Source organism: Mobula hypostoma, unplaced genomic scaffold (assembly GCF_963921235.1).
Source record: "Mobula hypostoma unplaced genomic scaffold, sMobHyp1.1 scaffold_163, whole genome shotgun sequence".
In the NCBI taxonomy this organism is placed as follows: Eukaryota; Metazoa; Chordata; class Chondrichthyes; order Myliobatiformes; family Myliobatidae; genus Mobula; species Mobula hypostoma.
Window position 1 is genome coordinate 37576 of NW_026948199.1, and position 14451 is coordinate 52026.

General features: G+C 49.9%; 1 protein-coding gene across 1 annotated transcript in view; it reads right to left on the reverse strand.

Moving 5' to 3' along the window:
• Nucleotides 1-7458: 7458 nt before the first annotated feature.
• Nucleotides 7459-14451, reverse strand: part of LOC134341789 (RING finger protein 212B-like) — a gene marked incomplete at its 3' end in the record, with an annotated part of 48157 nt that continues 41164 nt past the window's right edge. The window contains exons 3-6 of the mRNA XM_063039711.1: nt 13206-13258; nt 10799-10873; nt 8366-8481; nt 7459-7519 (exon numbers count right to left, since the gene is read on the reverse strand). Of these exons, the coding sequence (XP_062895781.1) occupies nt 7459-7519; nt 8366-8481; nt 10799-10873; nt 13206-13258 (305 nt within the window). The remainder of the gene's footprint in view (nt 7520-8365; nt 8482-10798; nt 10874-13205; nt 13259-14451) is intronic.

Below are 14451 nucleotides of genomic sequence, written 5' to 3' on the forward strand. Positions count from 1 at the left end.
AGGGTCTGGGAGGTGGGGTTCAGTAGGTTTCACACTGACTGTAAAGGGTCTGGGAGGTGGGGTTCAGTAGGTTTCACACTGACTGTAAAGGGTCTGGGAGGTGGGGTTCAGTAGGTTTCACACTGACTGTAAAGGGTCTGGGAGGTGGGGTTCAGTAGGTTTCAGTGAGGTCACACTGACTGTAAAGGGTCTGGGAGGTGGGGTTCAGTAGGTTTCACACTGACTGTAAAGGGTCTGGGAGGTGGGGTTCAGTAGGTTTCACACTGACTGTAAAGGGTCTGGGAGGTGGGGTTCAGTAGGTTTCACACTGACTGTAAAGGGTCTGGGAGGTGGGGTTCAGTAGGTTTCAGAGTGACGACTCACACTGACTGTAAAGGGTCTGGGAGGTGGGGTTCAGTAGGTTTCACACTGACTGTAAAGGGTCTGGGAGGTGGGGTTCAGTAGGTTTCACACTGACTGTAAAGGGTCTGGGAGGTGGGGTTCAGTAGGTTTCACACTGACTGTAAAGGGTCTGGGAGGTGGGGTTCAGTAGGTTTCACACTGACTGTAAAGGGTCTGGGAGGTGGGGTTCAGTAGGTTTCACACTGACTGTAAAGGGTCTGGGAGGTGGGGTTCAGTAGGTTTCACACTGACTGTAAAGGGTCTGGGAGGTGGGGTTCAGTAGGTTTCAGAGTGACGACTCACACTGAGTGTAAAGGGTCTGGGAGCTGGGGTTCAGTAGGTTTCACACTGACTGTAAAGGGTCTGGGAGGTGGGGTTCAGTAGGTTTCACACTGACTGTAAAGGGTCTGGGAGGTGGGGTTCAGTAGGTTTCACACTGACTGTAAAGGGTCTGGGAGGTGGGGTTCAGTAGGTTTCACACTGACTGTAAAGGGTCTGGGAGGTGGGGTTCAGTAGGTTTCACACTGACTGTAAAGGGTCTGGGAGGTGGGGTTCAGTAGGTTTCACACTGAATGTAAAGGGTCTGGGAGGTGGGGTTCAGTAGGTTTCACACAGACTGTAAAGGGTCTGGGAGGTGGGGTTCAGTAGGTTTCACACTGACTGTAAAGGGTCTGGGAGGTGGGGTTCAGTAGGTTTCACACTGACTGTAAAGGGTCTGGGAGGTGGGGTTCAGTAGGTTTCACACTGACTGTAAAGGGTCTGGGAGGTGGGGTTCAGTAGGTTTCAGAGTGATGACTCACACTGACTGTAAAGGGTCTGGGAGGTGGGGTTCAGTAGGTTTCACACTGACTGTAAAGGGTCTGGGAGGTGGGGTTCAGTAGGTTTCACACTGACTGTAAAGGGTCTGGGAGGTGGGGTTCAGTAGGTTTCACACTGACTGTAAAGGGTCTGGGAGGTGGGGTTCAGTAGGTTTCAAGTGAGGACTCACACTGACTGTAAAGGGTCTGGGAGGTGGGGTTCAGTAGGTTTCACACTGACTGTAAAGGGTCTGGGAGGTGGGGTTCAGTAGGTTTCACACTGACTGTAAAGGGTCTGGGAGGTGGGGTTCAGTAGGTTTCACACTGACTGTAAAGGGTCTGGGAGGTGGGGTTCAGTAGGTTTCACACTGACTGTAAAGGGTCTGGGAGGTGGGGTTCAGTAGGTTTTTCACACTGACTGTAAAGGGTCTGGGAGGTGGGGTTCAGTAGGTTTCACACTGACTGTAAAGGTCTGGGAGGTGGGGTTCAGTAGGTTTCACACTGACTGTAAAGGGTCTGGGAGGTGGGGTTCAGTAGGTTTCACACTGACTGTAAAGGGTCTGGGAGGTGGGGTTCAGTAGGTTTCACACTGACTGTAAAGGGTCTGGGAGGTGGGGTTCAGTAGGTTTCACACTGACTGTAAAGGGTCTGGGAGGTGGGGTTCAGTAGGTTTCACACTGACTGTAAAGGGTCTGGGAGGTGGGGTTCAGTAGGTTTCACACTGACTGTAAAGGGTCTGGGAGGTGGGGTTCAGTAGGTTTCACACTGACTGTAAAGGGTCTGGGAGGTGGGGTTCAGTAGGTTTCACACTGACTGTAAAGGGTCTGGGAGGTGGGGTTCAGTAGGTTTCACACTGACTGTAAAGGGTCTGGGAGGTGGGGTTCAGTAGGTTTCACACTGACTGTAAAGGGTCTGGGAGGTGGGGTTCAGTAGGTTTCACACTGACTGTAAAGGGTCTGGGAGGTGGGGTTCAGTAGGTTTCACACTGACTGTAAAGGGTCTGGGAGGTGGGGTTCAGTAGGGTGTTCGAGGTGGGGTTCAGTAGGTTCACACTGACTGTAAAGGGTCTGGGAGGTGGGGTTCAGTAGGTTTCACACTGACTGTAAAGGGTCTGGGAGGTGGGGTTCAGTAGGTTTCACACTGACTGTAAAGGGTCTGGGAGGTGGGGTTCAGTAGGTTTCACACTGACTGTAAGGGTCTAAAGGGGAGGTGGGGTTCAGTAGGTTTCACACTGACTGTAAAGGGTCTGGGAGGTGGGGTTCAGTAGGTTTCACACTGACTGTAAAGGGTCTGGGAGGTGGGGTTCAGTAGGTTTCACACTGACTGTAAAGGGTCTGGGAGGTGGGGTTCAGTAGGTTTCACACTGACTGTAAAGGGTCTGGGAGGTGGGGTTCAGTAGGTTTCACACTGATGTAAAGGGTCTGGGAGGTGGGGTTCAGTAGGTTTCAGAGTGAGGACTCACACTGACTGTAAAGGGTCTGGGAGGTGGGGTTCAGTAGGTTTCACACTGACTGTAAAGGGTCTGGGAGGTGGGGTTCAGTAGGTTTCACACTGACTGTAAAGGGTCTGGGAGGTGGGGTTCAGTAGGTTTCACACTGACTGTAAAGGGTCTGGGAGGTGGGGTTCAGTAGGTTTCACACTGACTGTAAAGGGTCTGGGAGGTGGGGTTCAGTAGGTTTCACACTGACTGTAAAGGGTCTGGGAGGTGGGGTTCAGTAGGTTTCACACTGACTGTAAAGGGTCTGGGAGGTGGGGTTCAGTAGGTTTCACACTGACTGTAAAGGGTCTGGGAGGTGGGGTTCAGTAGGTTTCACACTGACTGTAAAGGGTCTGGGAGGTGGGGTTCAGTAGGTTTTTCACACTGACTGTAAAGGGTCTGGGAGGTGGGGTTCAGTAGGTTTCACACTGACTGTAAAGGGTCTGGGAGGTGGGGTTCAGTAGGTTTCACACTGACTGTAAAGGGTCTGGGAGGTGGGGTTCAGTAGGTTTCACACTGACTGTAAAGGGTCTGGGAGGTGGGGTTCAGTAGGTTTCACACTGACTGTAAAGGGTCTGGGAGGTGGGGTTCAGTAGGTTTCACACTGACTGTAAAGGGTCTGGGAGGTGGGGTTCAGTAGGTTTCACACTGACTGTAAGGGTTGGGAGGTGGGGTTCAGTAGGTTTCACACTGACTGTAAAGGGTCTGGGAGGTGGGGTTCAGTAGGTTTCACACTGACTGTAAAGGGTCTGGGAGGTGGGGTTCAGTAGGTTTCACACTGACTGTAAAGGGTCTGGGAGGTGGGGTTCAGTAGGTTTCACACTGACTGTAAAGGGTCTGGGAGGTGGGGTTCAGTAGGTTTCACACTGACTGTAAAGGGTCTGGGAGGTGGGGTTCAGTAGGTTTCAGAGTGAGGACTCACACTGACTGTAAAGGGTCTGGGAGGTGGGGTTCAGTAGGTTTCACACTGACTGTAAAGGGTCTGGGAGGTGGGGTTCAGTAGGTTTCACACTGACTGTAAAGGGTCTGGGAGGTGGGGTTCAGTAGGTTTCACACTGACTGTAAAGGGTCTGGGAGGTGGGGTTCAGTAGGTTTCACACTGACTGTAAAGGGTCTGGGAGGTGGGGTTCAGTAGGTTTCACACTGACTGTAAAGGGTCTGGGAGGTGGGGTTCAGTAGGTTTCACACTGACTGTAAAGGGTCTGGGAGGTGGGGTTCAGTAGGTTTCACACTGACTGTAAAGGGTCTGGGAGGTGGGGTTCAGTAGGTTTCACACTGAATGTAAAGGGTCTGGGAGGTGGGGTTCAGTAGGTTTCACACTGACTGTAAAGGGTCTGGGAGGTGGGGTTCAGTAGGTTTCACACTGACTGTAAAGGTCTGGGAGGTGGGGTTCAGTAGGTTTCACACTGACTGTAAAGGGTCTGGGAGGTGGGGTTCAGTAGGTTTCACACTGACTGTAAAGGGTCTGGGAGGTGGGGTTCAGTAGGTTTCACACTGACTGTAAAGGGTCTGGGAGGTGGGGTTCAGTAGGTTTCACACTGACTGTAAAGGGTCTGGGAGGTGGGGTTCAGTAGGTTTCACACTGACTGTAAAGGGTCTGGGAGGTGGGGTTCAGTAGGTTTCACACTGACTGTAAAGGGTCTGGGAGGTGGGGTTCAGTAGGTTTCACACTGACTGTAAAGGGTCTGGGAGGTGGGGTTCAGTAGGTTTCACACTGACTGTAAAGGGTCTGGGAGGTGGGGTTCAGTAGGTTTCACACTGACTGTAAAGGGTCTGGGAGGTGGGGTTCAGTAGGTTTCACACTGACTGTAAAGGGTCTGGGAGGTGGGGTTCAGTAGGTTTCACACTGACTGTAAAGGGTCTGGGAGGTGGGGTTCAGTAGGTTTCACACTGACTGTAAAGGGTCTGGGAGGTGGGGTTCAGTAGGTTTCACACTGACTGTAAAGGGTCTGGGAGGTGGGGTTCAGTAGGTTTCAGAGTGAGGACTCACACTGACTGTAAAGGGTCTGGGAGGTGGGGTTCAGTAGGTTTCACACTGACTGTAAAGGGTCTGGGAGGTGGGGTTCAGTAGGTTTCACACTGACTGTAAAGGGTCTGGGAGGTGGGGTTCAGTAGGTTTCACACTGACTGTAAAGGGTCTGGGAGGTGGGGTTCAGTAGGTTTCACACTGACTGTAAAGGGTCTGGGAGGTGGGGTTCAGTAGGTTTCACACTGACTGTAAAGGGTCTGGGAGGTGGGGTTCAGTAGGTTTCACACTGACTGTAAAGGGTCTGGGAGGTGGGGTTCAGTAGGTTTCACACTGACTGTAAAGGGTCTGGGAGGTGGGGTTCAGTAGGTTTCACACTGACTGTAAAGGGTCTGGGAGGTGGGGTTCAGTAGGTTTCACACTGACTGTAAAGGGTCTGGGAGGTGGGGTTCAGTAGGTTTCACACTGACTGTAAAGGGTCTGGGAGGTGGGGTTCAGTAGGTTTCACACTGACTGTAAAGGGTCTGGGAGGTGGGGTTCAGTAGGTTTCACACTGACTGTAAAGGGTCTGGGAGGTGGGGTTCAGTAGGTTTCACACTGACTGTAAAGGGTCTGGGAGGTGGGGTTCAGTAGGTTTCACACTGACTGTAAAGGGTCTGGGAGGTGGGGTTCAGTAGGTTTCACACTGACTGTAAAGGGTCTGGGAGGTGGGGTTCAGTAGGTTTCGAGTGAGACTCACACTGACTGTAAAGGGTCTGGGAGGTGGGGTTCAGTAGGTTTCACACTGACTGTAAAGGGTCTGGGAGGTGGGGTTCAGTAGGTTTCACACTGACTGTAAAGGGTCTGGGAGGTGGGGTTCAGTAGGTTTCACACTGACTGTAAAGGGTCTGGGAGGTGGGGTTCAGTAGGTTTCAGAGTAGGTTTCACACTGACTGTAAAGGGTCTGGGAGGTGGGGTTCAGTAGGTTTCACACTGACTGTAAAGGGTCTGGGAGGTGGGGTTCAGTAGGTTTCACACTGACTGTAAAGGGTCTGGGAGTGGGGTTCAGTAGGTTTCACACTGACTGTAAAGGGTCTGGGAGGTGGGGTTCAGTAGGTTTCACTGACTGTAAAGGGTCTGGGAGGTGGGGTTCAGTAGGTTTCAAAGTGACGACTCACACTGATTGTAAAGGGTCTGGGAGGTGGGGTTCAGTAGGTTTCACTGACTGTAAAGGGTCTGGGAGGTGGGGTTCAGTAGGTTTCACACTGACTGTAAAGGTCTGGGAGGTGGGGTTCAGTAGGTTTCACACTGAACTGTAAAGGGTCTGGGAGGTGGGGTTCAGTAGGTTTCACACTGACTGTAAAGGGTCTGGGAGGTGGGGTTCAGTAGGTTTCACACTGACTGTAAAGGGTCTGGGAGGTGGGGGTTCAGGGTCAGTAGGTTTCACACTGACTGTAAAGGGTCTGGGAGGTGGGGTTCAGTAGGTTTCACACTGACTGTAAAGGGTCTGGGAGGTGGGGTTCAGTAGGTTTCACACTGACTGTAAAGGGTCTGGGAGGTGGGGTTCAGTAGGTTTCACACTGACTGTAAAGGTCTGGGAGGTGGGGTTCAGTAGGTTTCACACTGACTGTAAAGGGTCTGGGAGGTGGGGTTCAGTAGGTTTCACACTGACTGTAAAGGGTCTGGGAGGTGGGGTTCAGTAGGTTTCACACTGACTGTAAAGGGTCTGGGAGGTGGGGTTCAGTAGGTTTCACACTGACTGTAAAGGGTCTGGGAGGTGGGGTTCAGTAGGTTTCACACTGACTGTAAAGGGTCTGGGAGGTGGGGTTCAGTAGGTTTCACACTGACTGTAAAGGTCTGGGAGGTGGGGTTCAGTAGGTTTCACACTGACTGTAAAGGGTCTGGGAGGTGGGGTTCAGTAGGTTTCACACTGACTGTAAAGGGTCTGGGAGGTGGGGTTCAGTAGGATTCACACTGACTGTAAAGGGTCTGGGAGGCGGGGTTCAGTAGGGTTTAGAGTGACGACTCACACTGACTGTAAAGGGTCTGGGAGGTGGGGTTCAGTAGGTTTCACACTGACTGTAAAGGGTCTGGGAGGTGGGGTTCAGTAGGTTTCACACTGACTGTAAAGGGTCTGGGAGGTGGGGTCAGTAGGTTTCACACGACTGTAAAGGGTCGGGAGGTGGGGTTCAGTAGGTTTCACACTGACTGTAAAGGGTCTGGGAGGTGGGGTTCAGTAGGTTTCACACTGACTGTAAAGGGTCTGGGAGGTGGGGTTCAGTAGGTTTCACACTGACTGTAAAGGGTCTGGGAGGTGGGGTTCAGTAGGTTAGTTCACACTGACTGTAAAGGGTCTGGGAGGTGGGGTTCAGTAGGTTTCACACTGACTGTAAAGGGTCTGGAAGGTGGGGTTCAGTAGGTTTCACACTGACTGTAAAGGGTCTGGGAGGTGGGGTTCAGTAGGTTTCACACTGACTGTAAAGGGTCTGGGAGGTGGGGTTCAGTAGGTTTCACACTGACTGTAAAGGGTATGGGAGGTGGGGTTCAGTAGGTTTCACTCTGACTGTAAAGGGTCTGGAGGTGGGGTTCAGTAGGTTTCAGAGTGAGAACTCTCATAGCCTTTAAAAGGGCTAGGAGGTGGGCTACAATGGTGTGAGGGTAAGGGTCTGGGCAGGATGGTGCGTGAAATTTTATAAGGGTACAAGGGATGGCGAGGTCATATAAGCAGAAGACAGAAGATTCAGGGTACGAGTGAAGGAAATGCTGGAGGAGATGTACCCAGGAAACAACTGCCCAGAAGGAGAGCATTCTGTCCCTTAATCCCTCTGGTCTAGGTTCTGGCACAGGTGAGGACTCACCTTGTTGAGGGCTAACATCTTCTTCATGTCGCTAACCTGGTTCTTCAGTGCTTCTGATTCCCTGCGGGTTAATGTTCCAGTTATGTACAACATTACAGTGTTTTTAATATTCCAGACAAATATCGTACTGCTGTGGTTTAATCGTCTAGTTAGATTGAGTCCACGCACCCCTGCGTGAAAATCCCTGACTTAGCTGTTGCATCACTGCAGTTTAATGTTGATTTTACAGACAGTTGGGCATTTTAACCTTAACTAAAAAGAGGACTGAAGTACGTGACCTCTTTCTGCAATTCTGGTAAAATCTCAACAAGAATAGGCTGAACAGGTGATACTACTGCAGAACGAGGGCAGTGATGAACAGGTTAAACTTTAGCTTTCCCGACGGGGAGGGAGGTATAACCTGCTGCACTGTAGCAGGTCAGAATGACACTTCTGCCCTGACTGGCCAGCATGTATTAGGCAGCTGCACAGCCTCCAGTGCTGCACTGGATAAAAGCTGACGCCAGCCACCCTGGCACTAACTGACATACCTCCACTGCCTTGCACCCTGAGATTCCTGCCCCATCAGATTGGGAGCTTCATCCGTCTCCGGGGCTGAGGGTCAGGGTCCACACAACCAACAAGAAGTATTAAATCACAGTAATAATGACTGTATGGAAATCCACATCAGAGCAATAATTAATAAATAGGTGATGTTAAATCCCAGGGAGAGTGATGTTGGTCAGAATGTTGAGTCAGGATGCTAAGAATCCACTGGGAAAAATGATTCACAGGAATGAATCCAGGAGGAATAGTGATCCTGGCAGGAATAATGAATAGTGACGAGGTGGCTAGGCAGGAATGCCCAATGCCAACAATAAAGCACAACTAAGAGCAAACCCTGGTTGATGTTGACAGAAACACTCACTTCTCCTGCATTCGGATTTTGCTCTGGGCCTCCTGCAGAGCCAACTCCATTCTAGAAAGCTTGTGCTTGTAGAAGGCAAGGAGTATCTCAGTCTGCTTCCGCTGGAATTTGGTCACCTGGGAAGGAGCAGCAAGATAGAGGAGTAGGTACCAGAAACCCAGGGCTGTTCACTGACCCCAGTCCCAGAGATCAAACAGTTTAAACCAGGGCTTTTCACTGACCCCACTGTCCCAGAGATGAAACAGTTTATACAGTTCAGTGTGGACATGGTGGAGGATTACAAATACCTGGGGATACGAACTGACAATAAACTGGACTGGTCAAAGAACACTGAGGCTGTCTACAAGAAGGGTCACAGCCGTCTCTATTTCCTGAGGAGACTGAGGTCCTTTAACTTCTGCCGGACGATGCTGAGGATGTTCTCCGAGTCTGTGGTGGCCAGTGCTATCATGTTTGCTATTGTGTGCTGGGGCAGCAGGCTGAGGGTAGCAGACACCAACAGAATCAACAAACTCATTCGTAACGCCAGTGATGTTGTGGGGATGGAACTGGACTCTCTGACGGTGGTGTCTGAAAAGAGGATGCTGTCTAAGTTGCATGCCATCTTGGACAATGTCTCCCATCCACTACATAATGTACTGGGTGGGCACAGGAGTACATTCAGCCAGAGACTCATTCCACCAAGATGCAGCACAGAGCGTCATAGGAAGTCATTCCTGCCTGTGGCCATCAAACTTTACAACTCCTCCCTTGGAGGGTCAGGCACCCTGAGCCAATAGGCTGGTCCTGGACTTATTTCATAATTTACTGGCATAATTTACATATTACTGTTTAACTATTTATGGTTCTATTACTATTTATTATTTATGGTGCAACTGTAACGAAAACCAATTTCCCCCGGGATCAATAAAGTATGACTATGACTATACCAGGGTTGTTCACTGACCCCACTGTCCCAGAGATCAAACAGTTTAAATCAGGGCTGTTCTCTGACCCCAGTCCCAGACATCAAATAGTTTATACCAGATCAAACAGTTTAAACCAGGGCTTTTCACTGACCCCACTGTCCCAGAGATCAAACAGTTTAAACCAGGGATGTTCACTGACCCCACTGTCCCAGAGCCCAGGTACCATAAACGCAGGGTCGTTCACTGACCCCAGTCCCACAAACCAGGCACTATAAATCCAGGGATTAGTCACCTAATGCATCAGGTGTAGAAATACTAATAAACAGAAACTTCCTCTGAATAGTACACCTACTCCCAAGGATTACTTTAAATTGGATTTCCATCACATATTAAGGGGGTACGGTCTGAGTTAATTCTGTCAGCAATCTGTTTAAATATACCACAACTCTCGTAGTTTAATTCCTTCACTCCTTCTGCATCATCCATCTCTGTCTGAACAAATCCAGGTGTTTGGAGTGACGGGAAGTTCCCAGATTCCTTGCCTCAACAAACCAAGGCCCTGGCGAGACTCCCCCCGGAATATTGTGTACAGGTCTGGTCTCCAACCCAAGGAAGAGAAAATTTGCAACACAGGGAGTGTAAGAGTAAAACCACACATACAAAATGCTGGAGGAACTCAGCAAGTCGGGCAGCATCTATAAAGGGGTATAAACAGTCGTAGTTTCAAGAGGTTTGTCAACTGTTGATTTCTCTCCATTGATGCTGCCTGACCTGCTGAGTTCCTCCAGTATTTTGTGTATGTTGCTCTGGATTTCCAGCATGTGCAGAATCTCGTGTTGGTGTTATAGTAGAGTTGTCTTTCTATAACTATACAGTGTCCTGGTGACATAGCACTTGAAATATTGTGTAGCGGTTTGGACCGCAGTGCAGGCTCGCTAGTTCAGTTCATGATATGGGGGACCGGGGATGAACTGTCCCATCAGGAGAGAGTAAGCAGACTGAGCCTGTACGCCAGAGTTCAGGAGATCCAAGTGAAATGTACAAGTTCCTCTTGGGTTCAACAATGTGGACACAGAGATGTTTCACCTGACTGGGGCATCCAGATTGGAGAGGGGGTTAAAGTTAACAAATTTCATGACATATACCTGCCATATTATATCTGATTCTGTCTTAGAAAGGGATCAACTGTTCAGGGCAGAGTCGGGGAATTTCATCCCCCAGGAGGGCGGGGAGAATCTCTTGAAGGCACTCACTTGGAGGCTATGGGGTTCCATCACGGAGGACATCAACGCAAAAGATCTGTGTATTTTTGGACATGAAGAGAGGTGAGGGAGATGGGGGCCAGTGCAGGAAGGTGGTGCTGAGGGAGAAAGGTCAGTATGACCTTGCAGAAAGTTACAGCTGGTGCAAGGGCGCAAGTGATCGGGTCCTTATTCCTCACCCTTGTTAGCTGCAGCTATACCCTGCCAGGTTCCAGTTCACAGATCTGTTTGTGACGCCACCCTAGCGGGAGACGGCCGCTCACCTGCGCGATGTGCTCCAGGTATTTCCGACAGACGTCTGATGGTTTCCTGAAGTACATTCGTTCATGGGCCGCCATCTGAAGGGGAACAGAGAAGTTGGTGTTTTCTCCTGTGGATGGTCACTGGATTCCAACCCCACCCCACCCGAAGGTTTGCCTGTGTAAGGAATGGCATCCACCATACTTGCTAGCCTGTTGCACTTTTCCCATCTAATTCATCTCCAGGCTCAAGGGATTTGCAGCAAAAAAGAGGACATTGAAAAGCCTCAGCAATCAATCAGCATCCGTGGAATGACTACGAGAGTTTGTACTTCAGGTCAACTCCAACGAGGTCTTCATCCTGAAGAGTTACCTCTGCTCCTCTTCCCACGGATGCTGCCCGACCTTTACAGACTTTTTTTCCAGTTTGTATTTCAGATTTCCAGTGCTTGACAATTCCTGATCTCACAATGTCAGTTGCCATCGAGGCAGCCTCCCACTGTGAAGTTCCGATAATTTATCCCCAGGTCTCCGATCAACTCATCTCCTGGAATACGATCCCATTCTCCACTTTTACTTGTAAAATTCTAATCATCTGCAATCCCACTGTCATGGTCAGGTTCACCGGGTGATGTTTACTATTTTCCCTTCCAACACAACAAGGCTCCTTGCTGTCCCAGTGCTTCTCCGAATATTCCTGATTCTCTGAGTGTCAGCAGAGCCCTGGTTTTATGAGTCTCACTGGAGCCCCCGGTTCCCTGAATCTCACCAGAGACCCAGTTCCCTGAATCTCACCAGAGACCCGGTTCCCTGAATCTCACCAGAGACCCGGTTCCCTGAATCTCACCAGAGACCCGGTTCCCTCAATCTCACCAGAGACCCGGTTCCCTGAATCTCAGCAGAGACCCATTTCCCTGAATCTCACCAGAGACCCGGTTCCCTGAATCTCAGCAGAGACCCATTTCCCTGAATCTCACCAGAGACCCGGTTCCCTGAATCTCAGCAGAGACCCATTTCCCTGAATCTCACCAGAGACCCGGTTCCCTGAATCTCACCAGAGACCCATTTCCCTGAATCTCACCAGAGACCCGGTTCCCTGAATCTCACCAGAGACCCGGTTCCCTGAATCTCACCAGAGACCCGGTTCCCTGAATCTCACCAGAGACCCGGTTCCCTGAATCTCACCAGAGACCCGGTTCCCTGAATCTCACCAGAGACCCGGTTCCCTGAATCTCACCAGAGACCCGGTTCCCTGAATCTCACCAGAGACCCGGTTCCCTGAATCTCACCAGAGACCCGGTTCCCTCAATCTCACCAGAGACCCGGTTCACTGAATCTCACCAGAGACCCGGTTCCCTGAATCTCACCAGAGACCCGGTTCCCTGAATCTCACCAGAGACCCGGTTCCCTCAATCTCACCAGAGACCCGGTTCCCTGAATCTCAGCAGAGACCCATTTCCCTGAATCTCACCAGAGACCCGGTTCCCTGAATCTCAGCAGAGACCCATTTCCCTGAATCTCACCAGAGACCCGGTTCCCTGAATCTCAGCAGAGACCCATTTCCCTGAATCTCACCAGAGACCCGGTTCCCTGAATCTCACCAGAGACCCATTTCCCTGAATCTCACCAGAGACCCGGTTCCCTGAATCTCACCAGAGACCCGGTTCCCTGAATCTCACCAGAGACCCGGTTCCCTGAATCTCACCAGAGACCCGGTTCCCTGAATCTCACCAGAGACCCGGTTCCCTGAATCTCACCAGAGACCCGGTTCCCTGAATCTCACCAGAGACCCGGTTCCCTGAATCTCACCAGAGACCCGGTTCCCTGAATCTCACGGAGCCCCGGTTCACTGAATCTCACCAGCGACCCGGTTCCCTGAATCTCACCAGAGACCCGGATCCCTGAATGTCACCAGAGACCCGGATCCCTGAATCTCACCGGAGACCCAGTTCCCTGAATCTCATCAGAGCCTCTGAAACTCGCAGGCACGCCAGCTCCGTATGTCTCCAGGGTCTTGTTTCCAATGCTGCCTTTGAAATCCCGTACCTTTTTCCAAGTACGAAAGACAAGCTTTTCACTGTATCTCAGGATATGTAACAATAATAAATGAATTCCAATTCCACGCCCTTTAAAATGACTGTTTACTTAACAAAATAACATATAAAGTTAAAAGAAAACTTGAATTAAAATTATGTTGGGAGTATTAATTCTGGGAAAACCAGCAAAGGCAAGACCAAATATCCAGTTTATTGGAGCTTTACTTTATGTACAAAGCTCCACCTCAACCTCAATTCCCTGAAACATAGGGCTACCTGCTAACCCAGGCAGGTAAGGGCAGGGCACAGTCATCATGTTACTTGCTCTAAATTACCCCGATACAATTTCCTAAAGAAGTAAGGCCATACTTCGTTTTGACTTTGTAGATGCTTACTTTGTCTGATAGCGGCAAGTACTTGCAGGCTAATCCACAGACACTGCATTTATCTGTAAGGCAGAGAAAGAGAAAAACCACATTGTCATTCTGGAACCATTAACACCCACACAGCTCAATAATGAATTCTCCAACTTTATATAATTCACTCTTTCATAGTTATCCATCAGATGCAGGCCCTTTGGCTCGCCAAATCTGTGCTGACAATCAACACAGTCCGGATTAAGGGTTTTGACCCAAAATGCTCTGTCCCTCCCCCACATATGGGGAAGGGGCACAATTCCCAGCAGCTGATAAATCCACAGGAAATGCTGGAGGAATTTAGCAGGTCAGAGGGAATCTATGGAAAGGAATAAAAAGTTGATGTTTCAGCCAAGACCCATCACCAGGACAGATGCTCCCTGACCTACTGAGTTCTTCCAGCATTTTCTGTATGTGACTCTGGATTTCCAGCATCTACAGAATCTCATGTTCATGGAGATGATGAACGTTTCGTGGTTGATGGGTGAAATGGCTATTGTTTTAGTTCTTTAGTGGCACAAGCATTACTGGCCAATTAATAGCCCTTGCCTGAATGTTACCTACATCTTAATGCACACAGGCATGGGTTGCTTCATTGAGATGTAATGTGAAGGGTTAACTTCCGCCACACTGGTTGCTGATTGGCCCATTCAAAGGATGTGGCCACTCTCTTTCACACCATGGCACTGGCTTCTGGTTTGTTGCAAGAATAGTGCATGCAAGAACCCCTGACTCTTCGCGAGGGGCTCCCCTTCAAATGGGTTGCTATCATGGCCTAAGGACCACTGGGATTGTGTGCTGCAGAAAGGAGGGCCTGTGCGCACATTAGTCAAAAACCTGTTTGTTGTATGCTTAGTGTTGTAGCTGTGTGGCTTGAGGGAACTTAACGAGGTACCTGTTTGAGTTAGAAGAGTTATTGAATGTTTAGCGCAGAAGTTTTATGATTTAGAGGAGCTTAGATAAGTACTTGTTTGACTTAGGCGTTCGGTTGAATGCTTCACTGTTTGTTTGTAAATAGTTAAGGTGCTAACTCGCAATCAGGGTCTCTGTCCACTTACCAGATTCGCAAATCTGTGTCAGTGTAACATGAGGTGACAACACATTCAAGACTTTTGGGATGGAAACAGGTTGGAGAAGGATTTGTACCTGCAAGGACGGCGGTATCAGTGAGGACAATCCTTGGAGAGATGAGATTTGTGATTACATTCCCCAATTACTGTATGCC